This window comes from Drosophila persimilis, unplaced genomic scaffold (genome assembly GCF_003286085.1).
Source record: "Drosophila persimilis strain 14011-0111.01,24,50 unplaced genomic scaffold, DperRS2 tig00000606-arrow-arrow-pilon, whole genome shotgun sequence".
NCBI classification, from domain to species: domain Eukaryota; kingdom Metazoa; phylum Arthropoda; class Insecta; order Diptera; family Drosophilidae; genus Drosophila; species Drosophila persimilis.
This window is the reverse complement of record NW_020825324.1, coordinates 1,015,942-1,043,822: the sequence shown is the minus strand read 5'-3', so window position 1 is coordinate 1,043,822 and position 27,881 is coordinate 1,015,942. Positions and strand designations below refer to the sequence as shown.

At 48.2% G+C, this 27,881-nt stretch overlaps 2 protein-coding genes across 2 annotated transcripts; one reads left to right on the top strand and one right to left on the bottom strand.

Annotated features, from left to right (window-relative positions):
• Positions 1-159: 159 nt before the first annotated feature.
• Positions 160-7,273, bottom strand: LOC6597314 (nuclear pore complex protein Nup205). The gene is made up of 11 exons (XM_002022466.2): positions 7,212-7,273; positions 6,987-7,132; positions 6,597-6,920; positions 6,420-6,521; positions 5,780-6,345; positions 5,155-5,712; positions 3,491-5,090; positions 2,061-3,394; positions 940-1,992; positions 703-860; positions 160-632 (listed from the first exon to the last, which is right to left on the bottom strand). The coding sequence occupies exons 1-11, from the start codon at positions 7,216-7,218 to the stop codon at positions 214-216; spliced, it is 6,267 nt and encodes a 2,088-aa protein (XP_002022502.1). The 5' UTR covers positions 7,219-7,273; the 3' UTR covers positions 160-213.
• Positions 7,274-8,123: 850 nt separating this feature from the next.
• Positions 8,124-27,439, top strand: LOC6597313 (ras-associated and pleckstrin homology domains-containing protein 1). Its single transcript, XM_002022465.2, has 4 exons — positions 8,124-9,508; positions 23,008-24,187; positions 24,256-26,858; positions 26,923-27,439. Exons 1-3 carry the CDS (start codon positions 9,389-9,391, stop codon positions 26,775-26,777), a joined length of 3,822 nt encoding a protein of 1,273 aa, XP_002022501.2. The 5' UTR covers positions 8,124-9,388; the 3' UTR covers positions 26,778-26,858; positions 26,923-27,439.
• Positions 27,440-27,881: the final 442 nt, after the last annotated feature.

Here is a 27,881-nt window from a genome sequence, read left to right as displayed (position 1 = left end):
CTCCTGTCTGGAGTTGCGTCAATCTATGAGTCGAAACACATAATCAGCCATGTGCCAGAGTCCTGGAAGCGACGATTACGTGAAGGGTGGGTTTTAAGACCAACAAATTAAGGCGTAAATAGAGATTCGACTGTTAAGGTTTTTTTTTACAGTAAATAAATCTTTTTACTTTATTAGGGGTATTTTAGGGGCGGGGGGGCGTTGGCTGGGGGACTATATGAAAGAACTCTCGTTGGCATTCCCATTGGAGGCAGCAAACTGCACCAACGCCTTGATGCGTCGCAACAGTGAACCATTGAAGCCCTTGCACTTGACCGAATACTCTTCACTGGCGACGATCAGCTCCGAGCAGAAAGTCTCGTTAAAGGTGGAGATCAGATGCTGCTTCAGCTGAAGGATTTCATCGGGGGTGGCATGCAGCACGGAGACGCTGTCGTTGCCGCTGGAACTCTCCAGATTGCTCTCGTTGATGGCACTGCGATTCTCGCTGGCAAATATCACCGCATTACGCATATAAAAGTCCAAGTGAATCCACAGCAAATACAGATTCTGTTCGGCTATAAAGACGGCTTGCATCAGTTCGTTGCGCTTCTCCTTGTGCCGCTGGCTGAGCTCCACGTAGCTTTCTTTACCTGCAAAAATGGGTAGCAGTGTGAGCCAATGTTTGGGACCAGGGACCAAGGACCAGGGCCGTGTACTTACCGCTCGGGCCGAAGCAGATGTTTGGCAGCGAGGAGCGCTGCTCCAGCAGGTTGTCGGCATGCGACTTCTGCGAATGGTAGTAGCCCACGGAGCCCTTCAGCTGTTCGATGATTGTGTGCATAATGGCCGTCAGCTTCTTGCCGTCTGTCCTGCCAGTCCTACAGAATGGCAAAAGATAGAGGGCGTGTGCCTTTGGTGGATTATTCAAGCAGAAATCACAAAAAACCAGTCCCTTACAGTGGTGTAACATCATTGACTATCGTCGTTAGGAGAAACTTGGAGGTGGTGCTGTCGCGGACATGACTGGTCACCGCATGGCGGCAATAGAGCGACAGATTGGCGGCAATGTCCAGGAAATACTTGACGTGACGACTCTTCTGGCTCTCGGGCAGGGACTCCACATCCTCCTGCTGGAGTATTTGGCGAATGGTGGCCTCGGTCACAGTGAAACGGCCAAAGACCACGATCATCAGCTGCTGCAAGCGATTCAGGCGATTATAGAACTCCAGATCGCGCTCCTGCACGTAGCTATCAGCCATATTGGTGCACAGTTCGGGCGTGGAGGTGCGCGAGAATAGATTCGTGATCGACGCCAGCTGCTGCAGGTGCCCCAGGTCCATCAGGGGCGTGGCCGTGCGCAGCATCGTCTCGACCATGTCCATGTGGGCGAACAGAAAGTTGAGCACCTGGTGGGCGGCCGAATCGTTCTGCGATCCCAGGGAGCTGACAATGCCATCGCAAAGGGCCAGGGCCGGCTGCAGGATGGAATGGAAACGCTTATACGTGTTCGGGAGAAAGCCCTCCGGATCTTTTCGCAACTGGTTGGCTTTCAGGTCCGGCTGCAGGTCGTACACCCGCATATTGGACAGGACGCCCAGGGCTCCTTCGGCGAGCAACATGCGGGCACCCGTCTGCGACAGTCGCGTGAGGAAGGCCAAACGCGCCTCGTACACGTACAACTGCCGCAGATTGTCCGGCACCGGTTGCAGGATCGCGCTCAGGGCATCGTCCGATTCTGCGACGTTGTCCAGCAGGTGCTTCAGGTAGCCGCGCGACACCACAAATTCGGTGAGCGTGCTCACCGCATCCAGTTCAGAGATCATCTCCAGGCAGGCCAGCGCCAGCATGCGGCACACATCGTGTCCGGTCACCGCATCGTGGCAGATCGAATCAATCAGCTTCTCCCCATAGACCCCGATCACCTCCGCGGCCATCTCCTTGAGCCGGTCCTTATCCTCGTGCCGCTGATCGGAGACGGCCTTTTGCGATTTCTCCAGGCGCGAGGCAATGCTGTCGAGAGGAATCCAGAAGAAGCATAATAAAGGGAGCCGTATAATAAAAGGCACGCGAGGGCTTACCTTTCATGAAAGTCCACCTCCTCTTCGGTGCGCAGACGCTTCACGATCCGCAGGCAATTGAGCAAAGCCGTATAGAGATTGATGCGCAGCTTCTGCGACTTGACGCCGCTCACCATGATCCACTCGACGATGCGTTTCAGGATGAAGCGCAGATTGCTCGTGCTGCCCGTCATTGTGCCGCTGAGGTTCGACTGCGAATGGGCGTGCGAATACGAAAGGGAGAGCGGGCCGTTGACCAGGCTGTTGTCGCCGTTTTGGGCGGCGGCCACATCGCTATCATCGCTGGTCCGCTGATCCTCCAGCTGGTAATAGCAGATGCGCAGATTGGCCAGCAGCAGCAGGATCGTTTCGGTGATCTCTATGGAGATCTCGATTAGCGGCTGCACGGGCTCCACCTTCAGCAGCATCTTCTCGATGATATCAATGATGTACTGACGCCTCAGGGCCGGCGGCAGCAGGACCTCGGGCATGCTGCTGAACAGTATCTGCACCAGCTGGCACCACGCCTCCACAAACCTCAGCGTGGCGATGCGCTGTGTCCGCACACGGTTCACCTCGACGGCGTACTGCAGCAGCACGGTGATCTCCCCACTGATGGCCTTGCGCTGGCCCGTGGCAATGGTGCTCTGCACCGTACGCAGCTCTTCGTGCAGGACGTCGTGGAGTTTGCGGATGTTTATCATCAGGTATGGCTCAGAGCCCGAGGCAGTTCCGCTCTTACTGTCGCTGCCTGGACTCTGTCGGGGGCGGGCCTCGCATTCCTTGAGCACCGTTGTCGTCAGCACCGGATCGAAGAACTCCAGCTGCGGCTGGGGCGCTGTGGCATTCACCTCGAGCACCAGACATTCCAGCAAACGATTCGCATGCAGTCCTTGGGTCTTATCGGGCATCGCGGGTATCTTAACGGCCGCCGCGACGGGGCCCACGTCCAGGCCATAGAAGCTGGCGGAGGCTGTGCCACTCAGTATGTCGTTGTTGAGGTCCTGCGGCATGCCGGGATTCGCACGCAGCCCATCCGACTGGCCGCCCAGCAGGAGTATGTCGCACAACAGATTGTAGCGCGTCATCTGGCCATGATTGGCCGCCAGGCGCACCTCGACGGCCACACAATTGAGCAAATGGCTCATGGCGTGCAGCATATGATCCTCGCGGTGGCGGCGAAACGGCATGGCGCTCAGATGGCGCAGCAGGAAGTCATTGCAGGTCAAGCGAAAGAAGCGCAGGATGGTCTCCGAAGTCCGACGATTGGCGCACAGGCCCTGGAACAGCTGATAGACTCTCTCCACCAGATGGGCCGTATAGGGGCAGTATTTCTCCTGGCTGTGCCGTTGGCTCTACTCGAATGGGATTAGAAAGAGAGACAAACATAAGCCCATCGATGTGAAGGAGATAGAGATAGAGAGATAGAGAGGGAGAGGGGGAGTACAAACCTCGAGATACTTTTCCAGGACCAAAACCAAGGAATGCACACAACAGCACTGCATTTCAATGCCGACCTGCTGCTTATCCCTGGCCATAAAGTCCCTGAGGACATCGATGCCCAGCAGAAAGTAAACGAAATTCGGCGGCGCTTGACACAGATTGAGTCCAAAGAGCTCGACCACAGCCTCTTTGATCTGCAGATCAATGCCGACGGGCATCTTCTCATTGAGGGCCACCACTTCGTAGCATGGGCCCAAGGTGGTGTCCCCGTCCTCGGGACCGGTGATGTCCGCCTCCGATTCATCCTCGTCGACGGCCACACTCGGCGGCTGATGCCCTCCGTGGTGGAGCACATCGCCCATGGCCTGATAGTCGTTGAGCACAATCGAATCGAGGAGCTCTTCGTTCTTTTGGGCCAAACGGGCGTCCATTTCCAGGCACTCGACAAACCCCTGGCGCACCTCGAGCTTCTCGTTGCTGCCGAGGGCATACATATTGAGGATCTGTGAGGGGACGTTCGGCAGCATGGTCACCGCGCTCAGTATCTTGATGGCCGCCAGCGAGTGACGCGGCAGCCAATTGTTGTAGGTCACAAACTTAATGATTTTCACCACGTAATCGGGTCGTCGGGTGCGCGGATTGATGTCCAACAGCATCCGGTTCAGTCCCGACAGCAGAATGGGACTATTGGCGGACGAGTGGGCCTCGAAGAAGGCATTCTGTTTGGCCACCGCCACCTCGAGCAGCAGTAGGGCGTACAGGGCGCACTCCTCCAGCTGTTCCTTGCCACGAAAGCGCCTGTACTCGTCCAGCCGCTCGCGGGTATCCTCGATGATGCGCAACAGGAGCTGCAATAGATGCGATTTCACCTGCAGCTGCAGCATCACATGGTAGCCCGGATACGGATGCTCGTCGCGCAATTCCATAAAATCGCTGGCCTTCGGCCGGTACGTGGCCAGCAGATAGAATAAAAGCTTCAATCCCTTTGCGGCCACCTCCCACATTTCGCTGGGGTCCTTGTACGTGCGATTGTAGACCCTGAGGATTATGGAGTCCATCAGGAAATTGAAATACGGATCGTAGCCAGGGTGCCGCGGGCCGGCGCCCAAGCTCCTGGGCATATGGGTGGTCATCAGTGTGTGGAGCAGCTGGAGAACGCCGCGACTCAAATTGTACGACTCGAGACGGCTCTCGTTCTGCTCGATCTCCTCGGCCAGGCTGCACGGGCTCTGTCCGGCCGCTGCCGTCGTCACCACCGTGGGTATTATCTGCGAGTCCTCCAGCTGGAACCAAATGGCACGCGCCGTCTCCTTGGACTTGGCCAAGGCTGCCAGCGTAAACATGATCTCTGCCTTGAGGGCCAGCGGTGTGGCACATGCCACCAGGCCCAGCAGCACCTGTGGCGCCTGCCAGCTGGCCTGATCGCACATCATCACCCGGGACACGCGATCGTGCTCGGCCACCGCGCGCATAATCCCCATCACAGCCACCAGATGCTCCGTTTCGCGCTGAGTTATGTTCCGGGGCTGCAGGGCTCGCCGCATGAAAAGATCGCCATTCGAGGCACTGCCCGGGGCCATAGCGCTGAAGGCATCCGTGCGCATGTTGCTGCAAAGGGAACGAGGCAGAATTAAAAGCACAATCTAAACAGATCTACGCCCTACCCACTCACCTGTAGTAGCTGGCCAATGCCTGAAAGAAGTGGTCCCAGCCCATCGAAAAGCTCGAGGAACCCGACGGCGTGTTCTTGAGCAGATTGAAGGCACTGCGGGCCGACAGCTCGGTGCGCGTGAGGCCCGTGATCATCTTCAGGTACGACTTGAACAGCGTCTGTGGCAGCAGTTCGCTGGCCAAGGATATAAACTTGAATAGGGACACAGCCCGGGTGTTGTTCATGGGATAGAGGCCGGCATTGTTGCCGTTGCCGCTGCCGCTGCCGCCGCCGCCGCCGCCGCCGCTGCCGGCTGATGTGGCCGTGTCGCTGGCCCCCCAATACTCGTTGCACAGGGTGTGGCTGGCCCGTCGATCGCCGTAGAGACGGGACACGCACAGCATTAGCAGCTCGAAGTTTGCGTCCAGATTTGGTGGCGGCTCGAGGCCTTCATTCAGGAAACTAATCACCGTGCGCGCGGACTCGTCCGCCCGGTTGCGCAGCTCGGCCACTTTGGCATGCATGAAATCAATGAAATCGGTGATCAGTAGATGCGCCCGTCGATAAATGAACTCCGTGCTGACAAAAGAGATAGATAGGAGGCCATCAGAGGGGGGTCAAGCCTCAAGCATTGACTCTTACTCACTTGTAAATCATTTCATTCTCCAGCAACTGACGGTATATGAAACCAAGGACATTGGAGGCCAGTGCCTCATCCATTAGCTGCTCATCGCGTGGTATCAGCGCACTGGCGGCCGCCTGCATCTGGCTGGGCGCATGCCGCAGGCTGGCCAGGGCCAGGGCAAAGCTGTACTTGATGATGGCATCGAGGCGCGGCATCTGCCATTTGGCCTGGGCGTACAAGGCCTCGTGGAAGCTCTTGGCAAACTCTGGATCCCACATGATGGGCAACCGGCCCGTGTATGGATTAACCACATCCGAGCTCAGCAGCACGGACGTATCATAGGAGTACAGCAGAGCCATCAGCATAATGACTGTCACATCATCGATATTGCCGCCTGCATTGTCGTTGCATTTGCATGCCGCGAGCATTTTCATCAGACGTATGGCATTGCCGCGGGGCAGGCCACGTTGGGCCGAATAATTGAAGAGGCTCATGGCCACAGCCTTGCGGATGTCCTCGTACAAGGCCAGCACTTGATTCTGATGCTTTGTGGAGCCAAAGGCGCGATTTTTGGTCAGCATAAGGTTCTATCAACAGAGGGGGAAAACTGAATGTTATTAAAGCCCAGTGGTTGTGAGAGAGGGTCCAGTAGATCCTTTACCTCCTTGACCACATCCATTTCGGCGAGTATATCCAGCAGGCGGGACAACAAATTCGATTCCTCCGTCAGATTCTGCACATAATTATTCACCAACGAAAGGAACTGCAGACAAACAAGCGAAAAGAAAACGCCATTAGCTTCTACTTAGAGCTGGCCAGGAGCTAGCGCTCTTCCTACCTCTCTGGGCAGCTCTGTCACCCAGGACACGCCACTCATCGTCTGCATCAGATCGCGCAGGGCACAGGCCATGGCCTTGCGGCCATCATAGTAGAGCAAAACGGCAACCAGGCCACGGGGCAGCCCCGGATGATGCATCTGCTGACGCTGGGCCGTGTACAGCAGCTCCACGGCGATCAGCTCATCCAGATCGAACATGTCCGACAATATGATGGCCTCATCGATCAGATCCTGAGACAGTATCAGCTTGTGGCCCTGGGCGCCCAGTGGTATGCCTTCCGTGAGTCCGGCCCTTATCTGATTTCGGCTTTTCTCATTCTTGGGCTGCAGGGAAACGAAGCACAGAAAAAGTGTCAGTGGCATAGACTATGTGGAGGAGCGGAGCCTTACCGGGTTGCGTAGAAAATTGGTAAAGTTATGTTTGTTCTTCTTGAGGCACTGCTCCAGATCGCCAATGAGATCCTTTGGCTGGGCAATCGCCTGCTGCAGTGTGCCATAAAGATGCTTGCATGGCGTCCACATGTCCTCGGTCATGCCTTTGAAACACGAAAAATACACACAAAATACGTTTAAATATAATGTAGCACAATACATAGGATGTCTCCCTGCACATACCATCCATTTTTAATTAGTTTTCTATTTAATAAACCGAACCAAAACAACAGATAAAATAAAAACGCGGTTTTTGTTGGAATCGGCGGCAGTGTGACTGCCGGTACTTATCGGCATGACCCGCGGTCTTATCGATAACATATAGCCCTCAGAAATATACCAAAATATACCGTCTCATATCGAAAATATACTGACGAATTGTTCGAGTTCCCTCCTTATTCCTCGTCTTTGATATTCCAACGAATATTACTAGCCAGATAGGACCCTCAGCTCTGCCCACATTATATTTGTATGAGTATTAAGTGAGCATGGAATGTCAGTTCATATTTGACATGTTGTTGGTATTTGAAGACTGTTGCTTGTCAACCGGAGTATGTGCATTTGTATACCCTATACTCAAGCTGTTTGAAAACTTTAATTAATAATGACCTTGTCATGGATTGAATTGTATTTGACCTACTCATACATACAATTAATTTCTTGTATATATATCTCGATCGCGATACCTATTCTTGGACTCTGTAAGAAGAGACTGACAAGTTTCTGTACACATTGGAGCCAGATGACAAACATTTCCCCAATTCTATAATATCCTTGTTTCCTAGGGTATACATAATTTTGCCCATTGTTACTGGGACTTGTTCGGATGAAAAATCCCTTCAAGAGCTAGGATTTGCCACCACAAAGTAGAAAGCAAGTGACGCACAGATGTACGATTTTAAAAATTCGGTTTTAGTTTGAATCGGCAGATCTTGCGCCGGTTTGTGTCAATCGACAGAGTGACCAGTGAAAGCTTGCATCGAAATCACTTGATGCACTGCAATGCAGCCCTGGCTTTTGTCAGGCTTTTTGTCTTAGCCAAATGCGGCCACACCCCATACACAACTGCAGTGCCGCGCGGGGCGGGGCGTTTTTCGTGAAAATTTACGCACGAAATTTTCCGTAGTTTTTCCCCCAAAAATAGTACACCATTTGTTTATTTTGTTTTGTTTTTTCTGTTCAATTGCACACACGACTGAAGGATCAAGTTAAATAGTAGAAGTAGTGTACGCGACAGCTTATATGAAAATGCAGTGCAATTGTGTTTAAGGAAATCCCGTTCGCATGGCTGGAAAGTGTTTAACAAAATTATAGCCAAACAAAATGCAGCAGCAGAAGCAGCAACAAACAGGCTGACTAACGCCGCAAAAAGAAGGAATAGAAAAGAAATCACATACTTACGCGTGGAAAAGGGAGTAGGAAAACACACAGGCGGATAAAGAGGAGTAGTACCAGGAAAACACATGCAAGAAGAGTAGCATAGCAGGAGGAAACACTCTGGGAAAACGGAGTAGTAAAAGGAACACACTTCACACATACAAATACTCGTTGGAAAAAAGAGGAGCCCAAGGAGGAAAAGCCAAGAAAGAGGCAACAAAACACAAACGCAACTTGCAATTGGAATTGATATTCGAAATTGGAGTGGGAAGTGGAAAAGGAGTGGGAAGTGCAAGTGTTGTGGGACGTCGGAAAAGGAGTGTAGAATTGAGGAGTGGAGCGAGACGTAGGCAAAGGAGTGTGAGGGGAAGTGTATTGTGCAATTGGGCAACATATCCAACAATAAGAGTGTGTTTGCCAGAGCGAGATAGAGCCAGAGAATTGCATGTGTGTGCGTGTGTGCATGTGTGGGTGTAGTTGTTGTCTCTCCCCAGTGCATAAACTGTGCTCGTGCTCGTGCTGCATTCGGCTTATTCGCCCACGCACTTACCCGAAGCGAAGTGATAGAGATAGAGAGAGGGAGCAAGAGGAAGGCCCAGGAAGAGCGGGTTTGAAGAAACAAGAAACTGCATCAAAAGCGAAATGCAAATCGAGCCGACCAACGGTTAACGCGACTCAAATTTGCTTAAATTACGACGAATAAGTGTAAAACAAAACGAAGAAACCTGCTTCTCCTTTTCAATTGCATTTCTTCAAAAAATTGTGTGCAATATAAAAAAAACTCCAGCGATCGCACAAAAGGCGCACACTGAGAGTCCAGAGCAGAGTAACCAGAGAGTGACAGAGAGAGAGAGAGATAGAGAGCAGTGACAGCAGACAAAGAGAGCACACTCGCTCGCTTTTACAGCTGCAGTGCCCTGCTCGTAGTCCTACATACAATACCACCCGCGCCCCGACCGACCCCACTCCCTTCTTCTGGTAATATGGATTTTGGCGGTCTGGCAGCACAACAACAACTATTACAGCAACATTTACTACAACAACAACAGTTACATCTGCAACAACAGCAACAAAATCTTGAGGAAACAGCAACAATAAGCAATGTAAGTATCGTATCTCTTTCTGTCTCACTTGAACACACGCTCAATGCATATGCGTGCATGAGTGTGCGTGTTATGTCTCTCTTTTCATTTCTTTTATACTTCATAAATCGCTCCCACACACACACACATACGCACGCACAAAAACAACAAGAAAAGCACAATGCATCGGTCTTAATGCTGTTGCTGCGCTGCCCACTACTACTGCCTGCTGTCTTTTGTGCAGTTTATTGGTTTTCTTATTAGATTTCTGTGACGCTGACGTTGGCAGCGACAGCATTTGTGTGTGTGTGGGCGGACTGTGTGGAAAAGGAGTTTTAAAAAAAATTCGAGGGGGGAGGGGGCTGACATAGGTAATTGAAAATATTCCCAGTTTAGTGTTGTAAAAGGTACAGAGATTTTTAGGGAAAAGAAAATGAGTCAACGCTGAACAGTCCAATCAGAATGAAAGAGACGCCGATGATTAATCTCTGGGCCATCTGCGCTGGCTGGTGATGCTGCTCTGCTCTTCTTTGCTGCCAAGAACAAGAAAGTGCCGACACATTAATTGCGGTACTAACTTTTGTGTTTCCCCTCATTACTTTCACCATGCATAAATTCTTAAGAGAGGGGGCGCTGAAGGAGAAAGGCAGAAGAGAAAGAAAGAAATTAAATTGTTTATTCAAGTCCAGCAGCAGAAACATCGCAGTTGTTGCTTCCTTCTTTGTTTCTGCCGCAGCAGCAGCAGCCAGCTAGAGGTCGCTGTCGTCGTCGCTCTTCCTGCGTCTTTCTTTTCGTTTACTTTCTGGCATACCCTTACCGCACTGCGGAGACACTTCGGTACATAAAGTACTCCAAATCGGGTCTCGTTTAATTGATTTATGCCGCGATTTTAGAAAAACTCAGAAAGAGATGTATCGAAAAACGATTTACAGCATTTATTGTAACTTTGTTTATACAAAAATTAAACATTTTAATAGCATATCGACTCAAGGAAATATATTCTATATATCCTAACAGTATAAATTGTGCCTACAGCTTTCTTTTCGCATCTTTAGGGTGTTCACTATTCGCTATCGCCCACCAAAATGGATACTCTTTAGTTTTTGTTTTCTTTTGCCTTTTGCTACGTGACTGCAATAAAATTTAACTGCAATTACGTGCTGCCTGCACACACACACGCACTCACACGCGCATACTTGGTTTTGAGGGATTCCTGAATTCTGAATGCGGCATGCGGCATGCAGCAATGCGCGATGCTGTTCTGTCCAACTGTAGGCTGCTGCCCTCCCAGCAGGACATGCGGCCTGTCCTATGTGCGTGTCTAATTTGTTTAGTTGCGCTGATTGTGCGAAAAAAAAAACAGCCGAAATTCTGCAAAAATTCAAGCCACTGCCTCCTGGGCCTTTTGCCAACCTCTCTAGAGCCCTGGCCAGTCCAGTCCTGTGCAAGGCATATTAAACACTAGGTAGGGCAGTGCGAGAGATGAGCCTCTGAATAAGCTTACAACATAAAAGTTGCATGTTTTGGGATGGACCACAAAAACAGAGTAAACTTAATTTAATATAAATATTCTTTAAAAATTCTTAAGCATTAAACTACTTTGACAAAAATGTGTAAATTAATCGGAAATATACCCTGGAGTGTGTCAAGAAACATTTCCTTCCATTAAATACACCTTGGCCCTGTGTGCAGCCGCCGGACCACTGAGTAGTCTTCCCAATATTTTTTTTTTTTTTTTTTTAGTAATATTCAGCAATGTTACAAAAATAAAGCTGGAATTGAAAAATGTAGCACAAAATGCTAATAAAAATGAATGATATTTTTTTTTAGAGTTCAATTAAATTTGATATACTCGCATTTATTTATTTATGTACGATTAATATGTTTATAAAAATAGAATCTAAATTTTGAGTTAATAATTTGAGCTCTAGTTTAAATACTTCCCAAAAAGCGTAATAAAAAACAAAACAAAAATCCCTTCCCGCTGTGTTTGGATTGGAAAAAAGCTAGATCTTACAGGAAAAAGGCTGAGTTGGCATCACTGCGGCCCAACGAGCCAGCACGTTCGTTCAAAGTGAGCAGCGCTCTCGGATTTACAGTTCGAATTCGGCCGACGCGCGCACAAGACGACAGCAACAGCAGCAGCGGAGAGGCGCAGCAAACGAAAAACGGGACCGCAAAGATAAAAAAAAACTGTGTAAAAAGAGCGCGCGCGGAAATTGAAATTCACAATTATTTGAGTTTATTTTTCGATTTCGGTTTTTATTTTTTTATTTTGCGTTACGTTTTAAGCTCGTTTTGTCTTTTTTTGCTGTGTGTGCTGTTGTTGCGTCGTTTATTAAGTTCCTTGCAACAACATAACTGTTGTGTACATACATACATATTGTATGTGTATATAGAAGTGAAGCATTTATGGGGTAAATGAAGCAATAATTAAAAGTGCCTTTTGTTAATTGAGAAAAGTGGAAGAAGTGGATAAAAGGGAGCAGAGAGCAGAAGCAACAGCGGGACGTAAACGATCGAAGTGGTAAGAGGAATAACAGACACAAATACCACCGTCCAGCTGGCCCACACCATACACCCCCCCTTTGCTGGAAAGCACTGTTTTTTGACGAGAATAAAACGCAAAGCTAGTGCCGGCAGAGACAGCGGCCGAGTGGAGGAGATTTGATTGTTTTTGCTTTTGGCAGTTAATGTTAATGCGTTTTCGGTTCTGTTTTTGCCTCGGGAGTGGTGGGGTGCTGTGCCGCATCTGCATCGACAGAAGTTTATTTGCTTTAATGTTCAATCGAAATGCGGGAGGGGAAGGAACGGAAAGTGATAAAGGAAAGAAGCGTATGGCGGGCTGTGAGGGGAATCAGCTTTTATTACTGTTTACTTGGTCTTCAGTTTCTGTGCCTTATCTTTCCTTATACCACAGACTCCTTCGTAGTACATATAGTAGTTTTTTTTTCCTCCATTCAGCATTTTCGTTTCCACTGTCCCCCACCCGTCTGTTGGTTTGCTGTTATTTTGGCTCTTTGCCGGCTAATACGGCGACTCGTATGTGCGTCATCATCCGGCTGCACCCACCCCCCGTCGCTCTCCCACCCGCATCGCTGACTCGACTAAAACTTTGTGACTCCTTTGGCCGATGATGTCGGTCGGGGTCCTTTCCTCGTCTTTCCACTGCTTTTAATTGCTTCTGCACGTTCGTCAAATATTTGCTCAACTCTTTTTAATTACATTGCCACTATACACACACACACACACACACACACGAACGAACAGTATACGCACATTTGTACCATTTACCCTTTCACACGCACCCACACACGCACACACGAGCACACGAACACACGCGGAACAGTTTGTAATTGCAGATCTGTCATACTGTCTCACTCCAACACTCGCTCCGATTGCTGGTGGTGGGGGAGGGGGGACTACTGCGTTCGTTCGTGCATTTTGCACAGTGTGACTAAGAAGGAAATTCGTGGAAACTGCAGTGATTGATCTAATGGATACCGGAAATATTGTAAAGCGAGAACTAGACTCTGTCTCCCGTGGGCAAAACAAAACAAACAAAAAATAAAAGTGAAAAGCTTGGGCTAGACACCGCACAATGGGTGATATACTGAATTCTGAAAAGTAAAAAGTTTTCAACTAGATTAGGTGAATTGGTTGGAAAACACGAAAAGCCACTTGACCAAGAAGTGTACCCATGGAAATAGATTCTGTGTTGCAATTAAATATATGTATATGCGTACATATATGTAGTACATCGCTTGCCCTACACATGTTTTGTTTCGTAAATCTCTGCATACGCAATCGGTGGCAATCAAAATCATTTTTGTTTTTCGCCCACACAAGGCCATGACACGATCCACTGTGCTTTGTGTCGCGCGGCATTTTGCCGGCAGCAGAGCAGAACTGAACAGCGTAGCAGAGGCAGAGCAGAATCAATGCAGCTCAGCTTCCTCCCCCGACAAATACATACACACACACACGCAAATACACACATTTTAGCACAGCTTTGACGTCGCTGCCGGTGTGCATTATTGAAGCTGAGTTGAGTTCTTGCGGTTCTTCTTTTTTTTTTGTTGTTTTTGTTTTTTTCGTTGTCCACGTTCTTGGTGTTTTTGCTATAAATTTTATGATTCTCTTATTACACGCTTTGGTGCCTTTGATTGTGCTTTGCTTTGCTTATTGCTTTTTTGTCCCTTTTTACATGTGAGCAGCATTGCTTGCTGGAAGTGGCGTAGTGCTGCTGCTGCTGTTGTTGTAGCTGTAAATATTTTATTATCGCTTGTTTCCGTTTAGGAACCGAAAATGGAGGAAAAATAATGTACGACACACACACACACACACACGCACAGGCATACATATATATGTACATACACTTTTACAACATGCATACGCGTGTACATATTTAAAATTCTTTTGTCGCCATATTCATTTCGAAATTATGTACTTGGGGGCCTTGTTGCTTCACACGACTCGTCGCGACGCTCCGCTCCGTTTCGCTCTGACGCCCCCTCCCCTCGCTCGCACTCCCTCGTTGCGTTTCCCTGTGCGTTCAATCGTTCACTCTCTCGTTTCGTTTCCCCCTCTCGTTGGGCCCCTTTCCCCTTGTCAATTTATGCTGCTTCTGCTGCTTCTGCTGCTGCTATCTGTCTATCGGCTGAACGGTTCTTTGCTTCTCTTTCCCCTTATTCCATTATGTTGTCCGCTCTCTCGGCTCTCGGTTGACCATGTGCAATATTTTTGAACGGAATGCTGTTGTGGGAGCGGAGGGGGCACATATTGATACTCCTGTAATCGGTCAGTACTTGACTCTAGGATGGATGTTAACTCTTCAAAGATCATTCCAGTGAAGCACGACATCGACAATGCAGGGTATGCAGCTGTAGGGTATTTGTGATTCGGTAGCCAGGGCAGCCAGTCTCTTTCTTGCCATTGGAGCTTCCTCTTTCTTGTGGGTCGTCGGGTCGCGTCTTCTCGTCTTCGTTTCAAAATTAGCGCAAAATAGTTGTGTTTCGATCGTATTTTTAGTTGTGGTTTTTGTTGCCCTCTTTTATGCCATGACTTTTCCTTATTACCATATTCATTCTCTCTCTCTCTCTCTCCTTGCGCTATCGTCCGCGGATCGTCTTGTGGCGTGTCCCCTGTGGGCGTCTGTTACAATTTGTAAATTATATTTAAACACGAGCCGCTGCCGTTGCCTGCGGTTCGGATTCGGATTTGGCTTTGGATTGGCGGTCGGATCGGATCGGTTCGGAGAGGAGAGGAGAGTAACGGAACGGATCAGTTTCGAGAGCAGACCAGGGTCTATTCGGATGTGGTAGAAATGGGAGAGTACCCTCTCTCTCTCTCTCTCTCTGTCTGGCTGTCTGTCTCTGTGTTACCAAGTGGGCGTGCAGTGACCCAATTTTGCTAATAGATTGCATTTTGCCACACACTTGCAGACACACACACACACACACACATAGAACACATGGATGCACATACATACATACATACATACAAGAAAATGCATTCGGGATGAACTTCGGGCCGAGAACAGGCAAATGTCTTTTGGGTCGCATTTTAAATCCGTTTTCCCTGTTTCCAGTTTGATTTCCATTCAAACGTTCCAAGGTTCCGTTACCATTTCCATTTCCATTTCCGTTTCATTTCATTCTAATTTGCAGTTGCAGATTGCACGTAACTGTTTTATTGCCACGGCGTTCCATTTACGCTCTGTTTCAGTTCCCATTTACACCACACACTGGAAATGATACCATGCGCGGATTTCATTCCCATTCCGTTTCCCCAGCCACTCAATATTTTTTATTTTTTTTTTTTTGCTAATTGAAGCCGCAATAAACTTTTCAACAATTTAAATGTTGAACAAACACACACATACACACACACATCAGTGGTGGAGATATATATATAAATATATATGTTCCGATGTATATAGACTAGATATCTAATATAATTTATAGACGGTATTTAGCAGCCACATTTTGTTGTTCCGCATTCCATTCCTAATTGATTTCGTTTATACGAAACGATCTGTTCCAGAACAGACGGGAACGGAATCTTGTGTGGGTTGTTTCCATACCCCATTCCCATTTCCATTCCAAAATGGAATTTCACTTCTAATTAGCTGAATTATCTATAATTATAGTGCAATATTGTTTATAGAACAATCGGCGGAATTAGCATTTGGCAGCTATTTTCCTTTTCCCTTTCCCTTTATTTTCATTCCCAAAAGTATTATTTCCCCCCCCTCCCCAAAAGCATATACCAACCCGAACGGAACCCCTTTTACATTACATTTTTTCTTTTGATTGAGCGGCAATAAAAAATTTGTCAAAAGGGGGAGAACGACATGGTAGAGGGGGAGGAGGATGGGGCGGAGGAATAGTAGCGTACGGGGAGCGTGTAATCATATGTTTTGATGATTTATAATGGGAACCCAAAAGAAAATATATAAATGGGTAAAGAGAAATGAGAAATATAACAAATGCTCGAATGCGGAACCCAAAGAAAAAACCAAAAGACTGCCTGCTGCACTGCCAGGGGCAGCAACAAGTGATTGATGTCGTCGAAACAGAAGCAGGGTTAAGCAGGGTTAAGCAGTCCCTCCGGGCCAAACGATCTCACGGCCTGCAACCCCTAAAAGACGCACACCAGAGCCAAAAAAGGAAGAGAATGTCTCAAGTTACCAGCCCTGCACTGAGAGAAATCAATGGGTAGCAAGAGATGAGAGAAAGCTTTGGCTAGAAAAAATGTAACAATAATGAAGTGGAACGGTGGCATTGGCACAGTGGCGGAACGTTAGAGAATGGAAATATAGGTGTGCCCCCAGATGGCATGAAACTAAATAAAAAGTAATGGAATGGGTGGAATGGAACGGTGGTGAACGGTGCGAATGGTGGAATGGTGGAATGGTGGAAGGCTGGCCTGCTGCCGAATGGAACGTAATGGATTTTCTCTCAGTGTACGTACACTGCTCTTGTCGTGTAGCCTGCAGCAACGGAATAGTCTGTCAAGGGACCACGCCCATAAGGGTCACAACCACCGCTGAAGGATGGTGGGAGATTGAGAGAGGATATGCTTGAAAATGCATCTGTTCGCATGACACGACAAGAAACCGAAGAATGGCCAGAAAGAGAGAGAGAGAGGGGGGACGAGACGAGGCTGTCGCTTATCTTGATCTCATAATCAGCAGAGTGGAGGAGTGGAGGAGTGCATGGGCGAGGGGAGAGACGTGCGTGAGTCAGCGACAGCGTCAGAGGGGAGGACAAACCAGACAAAACAGAATCGAATCAACGTCATTAACCATTTTTAGTTCTCCTCTCCTTTCCGTCTCCTTCTCCATTTCTGTCTTTGTCTTCCCTGTCTCCTTCCCCTGCCGTTTCTCTCACTTTGCATTGTGTTTGAAAAACAGGCGGCGGCAGGTGCAATTTTAACCCCGAAACCCCGAAAAAAAAAGAAGATCTCGGATCTCCGATTTATTGTTTGAGGGGCAGCTGCTCCGGCGGACACGCCACGCGTCATTTGCCGCATTGCACGCGTGCCTCCCGAGAGCGAGAGCGAGAGAGAGTGAGTGAAGTATAAAGGAGGAGGAGGATACAAGATTTCCTTTCTCGCAAGGGTTCTTAAGGGTTTCGCTCTGTCTTAAAGTACCGAACAGATGTTTTTTTTAAGGGACGCATCGCTCGCGCGTGTGTGGATTTAATGAGTTTTTCTACTTCTTTCTCCTCCTTTCTGTTTCCTTGATGGACTTTCGATGAGTTTTGGTCTCGAGAAATGTCCATGGAGGGTTCTCAAACGAATAAGGATTGAGGAGATGATCAAAAAATCTTTATAAGCCATCCCATCTGAGAATCGGAGAGAAATGGCGAGGCATACATAGGGTATACGAGTTTTTACGAGTAAAATATAATCAATAGAGTTGTAAAATATAATTATTAAAAATTCACTTTAATTTAAACACAATTCAAATGTACATATCGAAAAGTCCTTTGATTACGGCTCATCAAAATACAAAAATAAAACATGAATATCAAAGTATTTAATTTAATTAGAAATATATTAATTTCCTGCTATGAAATATATATTTTTTAAATATAATCAAGCGAAGAACCATATTTTTAAGCTCAGAAGCCAACAAGATACCGGCGTAGACTGGTACCAGAATACACCCAGTCGACCTGCCCAACAGGATGTTCTAAGAGGACCTCTACCCTAGAAACCTGCACAGACAATTGAACCAAATAATATCCCCCTCCAAATTCTTCCACCTTGATGGCACACATTTTTTTTATATTTTTATTTATTTATATATATATTTTTTCTATTTATATTTTTTATTTGTTTTATTTTTTAATTTGTTTTTGTTTATTTTTTTTTATTTTATTTTAATTTTATTTTTTATTTTTATGTATATTTAAGCGATTGGTATACATGTATTTGTAAATTCAAGATACATAAATATAGTATGTGCCGAATAGATTTCGGTTGAGTACTCCCTTCCGCTGCACTGCTCTGCACTGCACTGACCCCCGACTCTTGCCTTGAACTCCGAACTTCTTGAAATGTAGTGCTTGCTGGCGTGTAGCGCCTCCTCCTCACACACCAATTAGGCTGCTTGACGAACCACAGACCGAGACAGAAGCAAACCAGAAACCACAGAAGACCAAAACTCGACTTCTTTGAAGGCCCCCATGGAAATGGTGGATGAAACATGTGTGTGTACTTACGGACGGCTGTATGTTATATGAATACTCATGAGCATTATAAATTCTGTATAACCAAAATTTGCAACATTTTTACGAGCGTTTGAGGGGGGGGAGACATTCGCAAAAGGAGCGGGACCCTCTCTATAAGGCAGGCCCTCCTCCTCGTGCGTGTGTGTGTGTGTGTGTGTGTGGATCATTAAAAGTTAAATTTAATGAATTAATTTAGTTGATTGTTATTTTCTGTTGTTGTTGCGGTCGCTTCTCTTTTGGCGAAAAACCATTCTGTTGTCCATTCTTGTGGTGGCTTTTCTCGTGGGGGAAGGATACCCTGTAAACTCGCTATGGCCACGGATAGAGGGTTTATTGTGTGTACATCGATTAGGCTAAATCTCAAGCCATTGAAAAATGTGTACAGAACGGGCAAATAGACGTCGAGTAGAATTAGAATTGGGGATCTGCCCGAAATGTAGAACCCGTGGTGGGACTTCTACCATAAAAATGACATCATGTGCCATCTCTTTTGTCCTTTTTTTTAGGGATTTGTAGAGGATTACATACATTTCCTGGATGATTGAGCCCCACGAAACTGATGGCTTTCCACCATCCGAGTATAGGGTAACATTCCCCCCAGGTTGATCACTTACTCGGTCTTCGTGCCGAGACTATTTCCCACTTTATTCAGGATTTTTGGGTATCATTCGAGTCGCAACACTCCCGCTCATTTCATTTTTTTTTGGGCGTTGTGTTTGTTGTTTTTATTAATTGACGACGGAAGTGGCTGTAAATGTCCACAAACATGAAAATATATTCATAATGCTTTTTCGAGGGCGCAGACCCAGACCCACTCCCATTTTCCATTTCTTGCCCTCTCCGCCCCCTCTCCACACAGGTGCAAGTGATGACGTCGTTCGCGCTCACTTTTAGTTAATTGTTGGGAATATTATGATTATTATAATAAAGTTGAGTAGAGTAGAGTAAAGTAAAAGTAATTACACTTAAAGCTTTCAACCATTGCCCTCATACCCATGCCCATGCCCATCTTCATAGCCGTAGCCGTTTCCGTAGCCATGACTATACGGAAAATCCCGCTGGGGAATGGGGAATGCTACCGGAACATGCAACATTTTGTGGAGTAGGTCATGTCATGGGGAGTGTTTTCCTAATTGTTACCTTATAACTAAATGTACATAATACAGCACAGCAGAGCACAGCACAGCAACAGTTCCATTAACACAGGCACATACATACATACCTGTGCACACATGCACATACACATACACATACACATAAAATAAAATAATAAATAATAATAAAAATTATAAAAATAATGATATAAATTAAAAAAATGATAAAAAAATATAAAAAAATATAAAATAACATAAAAAAAAATAATAAAAAATATAAAAAATAATAATAAAAAAAATAATAAAAAATAATAAAAAAATAAAAACACAAAAAATAATACAAATTAAAATAAAATAATAAAAATAAAAAACAAAAATAAATAAATAAATAAAGATAATAATAATAATATCAACAATAATAAAAAAAAATAAAAATAATAATAAAAAAACAATAATAAAAATATAAATAATAATAATAATCGTATAATATAATTAATTAATTTCCTATTAGATTTCCTATTTTCTATCGCATATTATATTCTATTCATTCCAAATGGTTCATAATGAATTTTTCCGTTCGCTTATGGGAAATTTATACAGCAAATCAATATAAGTCGGGTCTTATGCTCTTTCAAAGCAAAATTCGACCATGATTGGGCCAGGTCCAAAGCCAGCTACTGTGTGTGGCAGGAAGCTCCATGGCCCCATGGCCCCATAGCCGCATGGCCGCATGGCCTTTGTCTCATTCGCTTTCAAGTGGAACTGGAATTGGAATGAAGCCATACGAAGTGAGGCTTTAATTCCGTTTGAATTCTTTGTGTAGCAGCTTTCTGGCTCTACAATTATCGTCGTTGGTCTGAGGTTATAATTGGTTTATCATGGAAATCATGTTTCTATATTGATCTAGCATTGATCTGTCCCGTTCCCCTCTCGCCCCGTCCCATGTGTGTGTGTGTTTTTTTTTAAGAGTGTGTGTGTGTTTTTCAAGGTGAGCCAAAGAAAACCGATACGCGGTCTGGAGATTATTGAACTGCAGCAGCAGAGGGAGAAGACTTTACCCATTACACACAGACCTTGAATGTTCTTGAAAAAATACACTCGGAGAAAACAAACGTATACCAATCGATTGTAAAAAAACGAAAAATTCTTTTTATTTAAATATGAAAATATTTTATATGCGCATATTTCGTAACTAAAATAAATATATATTTATTATATTTCCTAAAAATTAAATATATTTTATTTATTTTCAAAATTACAAATTTAGAAAACATTTGTTTTTTTTTTAACCAAAAATGAATTCTATTAATTTGACACCACTCTTATTTATTTAATTTAAATTCAGTTTTTAATATGCCATTTTAAAAAAAAATTTTTTTGTTTAAACCAAAAATGAATTCTATTAATTTGACACCACTCTTTTTTTATTTAATTTAAATTTAATTTTTAATATGGCGTTTTTCTCCGAGTGCACTAATAGTTTTTCTTGGCTTTGCCTTTTGTTGTTGTTGTTGTTGAAAGTGCATCTGCATCTCTCCTTCTCCTCTCTGTTTGCGTTGGCACTTTGTTGCAAGAGGGAGCCGCCGCGTAGCGACCCACAGAGTGGACACACGATGTGTGTCTCTCTCCGCCCCTCTCTGGAGTGCTGGACCTATGCAAATATTTACAACTAATATTGAATGAATATTGAATGCTGTGCGCGTTTCTGGGGGGCCTACGACTCTCTCTTCCTCTCAATTAGAATTTTTTTGTGTAGATGCAACTGTCATTGAACTTTGGGCGAGAGAGCAGAGATCTCTGCTCAGACACGCACCATCCCCAAAAACTGCCCCTGCCCCCCCCTGCCCTTCATTCGGATTGTGATGATGGGTCCGTATTTTGAGTGTCTTTTATTTTGTCTGTCTGTCTGTCTGTCACTCAAGTGCCAATTACCCCCAAAAAACAACAACAATAAAAAACCAAAGCAATAATAAACCCCAATAATAAAAACCTTTTTCACAGCCCACCCCCCCTGCCCCCAATCCAATGAGTCATTCAGCGGAGCGTTGAATAGCCCATTAGAGACCGGGGAGACTGGCAACCAGTTACCAGTCGGCCATCAGTCGTTGCAGATGCTCTCATATTTACTCCGTTTGCATCGTAAATCGTTCAACTATAGCCACGGAAAGGCTTTGCATGGTCTTTGCTTTCGGGAAGGTAATCCCATCGATTAGAAGAGTCTCGTTGATGGATTCAAGCGTTGGAAGGCAGGCAGATGGAAAGGATACTCGAAAAGTGACGGTGAATGTCAAAAACAACATGCATTGCGTGTGCCTGACGCCGCTGCACAGTGCTGCCAATGCTCTCAAAGGAGGGGGGCATATGCAGATCACTCCAGCCTTGGATGATGAGTATCTCTATTGTATATGGAAAATAGAGCACTACTGTATCTACCGTCTGTCGGGTGGCTTGCCTTTTAGGCAATACTTTTTATCGGTTTTGTTTTGTGGAGTACTTCGTACCGTTAGGGTTTTTTTTGTTTTGTTTTACTTTAACCGCGATGATGCATGGCGTTTTCTTCTTGTCACAGTTTATTGATGGGTTTTTCTCTCTCTATTCTGCCTCTCTTCCACTCTTTGTTTCCCTGTCGCTTCTCTGTTGTTTCTGGCCGATTGCCAGAGTCTTTTCGTCTCTGTGCCCCTCCCTTTGGTCTGTCAGCGACTTCTTTGTCGCTTTAGTACGTGACTTGTGCCTTGGAAAATTACTTAACACTTGCTACTGCCGCAGGGCCCCCAGAGATATATAAGCTGTCGCAACTATCAGCAATTCCGATGCGGGGCTTATTATGGCATGGGGATCGGCTTTTGATTGTCGTCAAAGCAACAACCACAACAGCATTGCCCATTTTTTTGCTGCTGCCAAACGGAAATGTGTAACGTGTTTGGATTCCAGCTGATGGAGCTTGGGGGGGGGGGGGGGGGGGGGGGGGGGAGGGGGTGGCGCACAGCTGCAGCAGCAATTGGCGGCAATCGGTAATCGGTAATCGCGTGCGGCCTGGCACAGCGGACGCACATCTGTGGCACGTACCACACACACACACACACACACACGAAAACCAGAAGGCAGCAAAAATGAGCGAATGAGCGGTGATTGTGATTACATTTTTGCACTTTAGACACTCCCGGGGATACCCTGGAAATCATACATAATCATTTTATGGATTCCATCAATGAAACGGAGTGGGGGCCTCCCTCCGTATGGCTCTACTCCGCCAGAGGGCGCACACATTGCACGACGAAAATTGTGTGTGGAAGAGAAAGAGAGAGGCTTTAATTGTAATCCGATCTGATTCAGATTCGGCGGTCATTCTTTATGATTCTGCGGCTTAAGTTTTCCCAGATCTTCGTCCTTTGTCCCCCACAAGGGGGGCTCGGGGCACAAACATGATTCAGTGCGGTATCACAGACTATCTAGCTCTCATAGACTCTGAGAACTCACAGAGAAGTCAAAAGCGGAGTGGGAGCGGAAAGTAGAGATCTCTTTCACTCTCCAGCTCCCGTTGCTACCCTGCTTATCCCATCTCCAATCTCGCCCCGGAAGTACCTCTGTCCCGCTCAGACACCCTTGAACATGCACCTCGTGGATCGGATATGTCCGCTTGGCTCGATTCCATTTATTGATCCATCGTTTCCTTTTGCATTTGCAGATAAACCTCAGGGGAATCTTGGTTGGCGGCAGTGCCGGCGGCGGAGGAGGAGCGACGACAGGCACTGGCTGTGCTGGTGGCGGGGATTGTGGAGTTGGTGGTGTAGTTGTAGGCGGCGCTGGTGCTGGCACTGGCGGCGTCAAACTGCGAAAGAACAGCGACCGTCCCCTAACGAAGACGACGACGACGACGACGACGACGACGACGGAGGAGGAGGCTGCCACCAGGCAACAGTCGCAGTCGCAGTCGCACACGTACCGCATCTCCATGGCCAACCTGGAGGACACACAGGAGTCCGAACTGGATCAGATATTGGGGGAGCTGAGCCTACTGGAGGCGCAGATAAGCTATGGCGAGGCATCGTTTCTGCCTGGCGCTGGATCAGCATCAGGAACGGGAACGGGAACAGGAGCACCGATTGCAGGACATGCTCCTGGAGGAGGAGGAGGAGGAGGAGTAGCCGCCGCCTCAGTGATGATGCCCCCCTCCATTATGTCCTCGGCCGCCTCATCGCGCTCCCATTCGCGGACAAACAGCAGCATCTCTGCGGATGTGAGCACCTGCTCGTCATCGGGCATATCCGAGGGTGGTGTGGGGCCATTGGGTGGGTCTACTGGATCGGGCGGATCCATCGCCTCCTCGGTGATGGCTGGCGGCATGCTGATGTTGCCTCATCAGCCGCCCACAAACATAACCATGGGCATCACCCTGGGCGTGGTCACGCACCGAGAGCCACGCACCGAATCGCCGGACAATGATTCGGCCTTCAGCGACACCGTTTCGCTGCTGTCCAGCGAGTCATCGGCCTCGTCCAACACCTCCATGCAGCAGCAACAGTTGCAACAGCAGCAGCAGCAGCAGCAGCAGCAGCAACAACAACAACAGCAGCAGCAGCAACAACAGTTGCAACAGCAGCAGCTGGTGGCCCAGAAGCGGCAGGGAAGCGGCGGCAACAGCAGCTCAAAGGCGGCCAAAATCCAGCTGGCGCTGCACAAACTGGAGAGCGCCTCCATACGCCGGCTCTTTGTGAAGGCCTTCACGGTGGACGGGGCCTCCAAGTCGCTGCTGGTGGATGAGCGGATGGTCTGCGGTCATGTCACACGGCTCCTGGCCGACAAGAACCACGTCCAGATGCAGGCAAATTGGTCGCTGGTCGAGCACCTGGGAGACTTGCAAATGGGTAAGTGAATCTCCATCCATCTTCTGGTTCCCACTAATCCCTAACTAATCCTGCCTCCCTCCTCCCAGAACGCCTTTTCGAGGATCACGAGCTGCTGGTGGACAATCTGATGGCCTGGAACTCAGACGCCGGCAATCGTGTGCTCTTCCAGCAGCGCCAGGACAAGGTGGCTCTATTCTCGCGGCCCGAAGTGTATCTGCCGGGGCCACAGATGGCGCCCGGGTGTCAGCACGACGACCAGACACGGCACATGCTGCTGGATGAGTTCTTTGAGACGCATGCCGCCCAGCTGCAGCTGGACGGGCCGCTCTACATGAAGGCGGACCCCAAGAAGGGCTGGAAGCGGTATCATTTCGTGCTGCGCTCCTCGGGCCTCTACTATTTCCCGAAGGAGAAGACCAAGAACACCAGAGACCTTGCCTGTCTCACCCTCTTCAGCGGCCACAATGTGTACACGGGTCTGGGGTGGCGCAAGAAATGGAAGTCCCCAACGGACTACACCTTTGGCTTCAAGTCCGCCGTCGACTCGTCGCTGGGCAAGTCCTGCCGCTCGCTGAAAATGCTCTGTGCCGAGGATCTGCAGACGCTGGACCGCTGGCTGACGGCCATCAGGATCTGTAAATATGGCAAACAGCTGTGGCACAATCACAAGCTCCTCATCGAGGACCTCTGCATGGGGGACGGCGTCTCGCAGTCGAGCTTCGCCTCGGCCTCGATGCGCAGCAGCGAGTCCATATCGAGCATCTCCTCGGCGGTGCCCTCGCAATGCGGCAGCGTCTCCTCGGCGATCAGCAGCATGTCCATGTCGAACTCCTCGAACAGCGGCCGCACCTCACGCGCCTCCAGCTCCAGCTCGAGCGGTTGCCTGTCGGACGACAACAATGGCTTCGATTCGGAGTTTACGACCGGCACCATCAAGCGGAAGCCCTCGATGAAGCCCAATCTGCCGCTCACCACGATGACGCGCCAGCTGAAGGAGGTCGGAGAGATCACCATCTGCGAGAGCGGCGGCGGTGGCCTGGGGGGTGGTGGTGGGTGTGCCGGTGAGGCCAGCTCCCCGGAGCGCAGTGGCACCCTGACGCGACGCCACAGTCGTCGGAAGTCGCAGGAGAGCAACGGAAGCGGCACCCTCAAGCGACGGCCCGTTGTAGTCCCATCATCGGTGACTGTCAAGCAGCAGCAGCAGCAGCAGCAGGAGCAGGGCAGTGCCTCGTCGACATCGTCGAGCAGCAACTCAACGCCGACGCCAACGCCCAGCATTTGCGCTGCCAAGACGCTGCCCCTGCCACTGCCGCTGCCGCCACCAACCACATTGAATCTCGGCGATGCCTCATCCAGCGATGCCTCACTGATGTGTTCGTCCACTCTATCGCTCGATTCGCTGCCACCGCCGCCGCCGCCGCTGTCGGCGCACGGTCTGGACGGTGCCGACGACCAGGACGTGTATGGATCGCAGTTGTCGTTGGCATCGTTGCCGCCACCGCCGCCGCCCGAGGATGTGATGGTGATGCATGCCATGGCCTATGCATCCGCCGGACCAACGCCGCCACAGGGGCAGGTGTCTAGCCCTACCACGCCCACGCCCACGTCCACGCAGCAGGGAATGATGATGCCCATGATGGGTATGGGAATGGGAATGGGGATGGGGATGGGAATCATGCCCAACAGCAACGGATCCCTGCCACCGGCAGTGCCGGCCAAGCCGATCAAGCCGGCGGTGAAGCAGGCCTCCCTGAAGGCAGCGCCACCGTACAAGGCGCCGCCCGACTACGTGGGACCGCAGAGCGGGATCGGTGTAGGACCTCCGCCTGCACTGCCGCCACCCGCGCCCCAGAAGAAGGTCTCGTTTGCCGACTCGCCGGTGCTGCTGCGGCGAAAGATGTGCTCCCCAGAGCCGGTGCTGCCGCAGCGATCGCCCAGCACCACGCTCAGTACGGGATCCGGATCTGGATCGGGGTCGGCGTACCAGCAGTACGCGCCCGGACCGATGCTGCCGCCGCGCACAGATCTGGCGCGTCTCTCGGCCCAGAGCAATGGCAGCGGCAGCGGCAGCTGCTGCGAGGTGACATCGCCCAAGCGGCTGCAGGAGTCCGCCTCGAATCCGCCGCGTGACTTTCTCAAGGATCTGCAGCGGGTGATGCGCAAAAAGTGGCAGGTGGCACAAAAGTGCAAGCTAGAGCCGGCCACAACGCCGCACGAGGTGCTGGGCTTCAGGGACTTCAGCAACGAGGATCTGCTGGCCGCCCACAATCTCAATTCGGGGGCCAACTCCTCGCACTATTATCGCGAGACGGCGAATGTCAGCCACTGGGTGCGGGAGCACTACGAGTACGCGCACAATGCCCTCTACGAGAACGTGCACGCCCAGACGAACGGATCGGGATCGGGATCGGGATCGGGCGTTGGGGGGGCATCGAATCTAGGTCCAGGTGGAATGGCCACAGACGGTGCTGCGGCTGCTGCTGCTGCTGGTGGCATGCCAGCGCCAGTGGTGGCACCGCCAGGGATGGGTGTGCCACCCAAGAAGCGTCCACCGCCGCCGCCACCCAAGCGGAGCGACAAAACGCACCTGACGACCAATCGAGTGTAGGAGTGTGGTGTGATCCTGCCATCCAGCAGGCGCCGTTGCTGCTGCAGGATGCAGTAGGATGGGAGCAGAGTAGAGCAGAGAGTGAGTACCCTTTGAGGCCATTCGGAGACTGAAACTAATCTCTTCCTTCGCTTCCCCTTCTCAGCACACACTTGGGATGGCCCGGATCGGTACGGATCGGATCGGAAACACCTTTTTCTTTGTTGTACTTGAAACCAGAAGAGAGAATCAAATGCGAATACAAATACAAATACAAATTCCTATTTAAGTCTTAGGCGGAAACAATGGAATGTGTCCCTAGAAACGATCCACACACACACACACACACACACACACACTAACTATAGATACTATATACATATGTATATCCTGCGAGTATATGGCGTATATGTATCTGCTAATTCTCTTACACAAGTATTATGTATATCAAAAGGGAGCGAAAACGCAGGATCTTGAATCTTAAATCTTAAATCTTAAATCACTCGAATGCGCCGATTCATTTTAGGAAATATACATATATTTTTAAGCTAAATTTTAGATTGTAAAAAAAGCGATAAAGGTGTAATATGTATTTTTTTTTTTGTGTAAACGATAGTGCATTATCTTAAAAAAGAAACGAAAATCGATGTAGATCTAATTAGCGTCTGAGATAAGTGTAAAATGTTTTTATATACTATTATGCCTGTTTAAGATTTTGTATTTATTATTTTATTATTTTTTTATAGTTTTTTTTTTTTAAATTTTATATTTGCAAGCGCATCAAATGCGTGGCTCAGGCCGAAGAAAATGGGAAATCGAACCGTATAAACCGGAAGCCCTACAATGCAATGCGTATTATATGACTATATAGATCTATATATATTTAATGTACATTTGTTTGAGCCCAAAATTCCCCCAAAAACAACTGTACGCGTTTCCCCTAAAGAATCGAGTAACTAAAACTATAGTATAGTATTTCCTTTGGCCCTTTAGAGTCTATAGAATCCATTGAACACCCCAGAAATCATTAACAAAAATGAAAATACTTGATGTAAGCGAATTTCCTCATGACAGTTGACCTTTAAACGCAGAAATCGTCATTCAATGAGGATATTTCTATGAATC

What these genes read in the sequence shown, in the direction of transcription:
- LOC6597314 (XM_002022466.2), bottom strand. An exon ending in GAGAATGAAATGATTTACAA is followed by an intron (nt 5,713 to 5,779) that starts GTGAGTAAGAGT and finishes CTCTTTTGTCAG; the next exon opens with CACGGAGTTCATTTATCGAC. An exon ending in GAGGTGGACTTTCATGAAAG is followed by an intron (nt 1,993 to 2,060) that starts GTAAGCCCTCGC and finishes TCCTCTCGACAG; the next exon opens with CATTGCCTCGCGCCTGGAGA.
- LOC6597313 (XM_002022465.2), top strand. Translation starts at nt 9,389, where the DNA reads ATGGATTTTGGCGGTCTGGCAGCACAACAACAACTATTACAGCAACAT. An exon ending in AAACAGCAACAATAAGCAAT is followed by an intron (nt 9,509 to 23,007) that starts GTAAGTATCGTA and finishes TTGCATTTGCAG; the next exon opens with ATAAACCTCAGGGGAATCTT. An exon ending in CCTGGGAGACTTGCAAATGG is followed by an intron (nt 24,188 to 24,255) that starts GTAAGTGAATCT and finishes CCCTCCTCCCAG; the next exon opens with AACGCCTTTTCGAGGATCAC.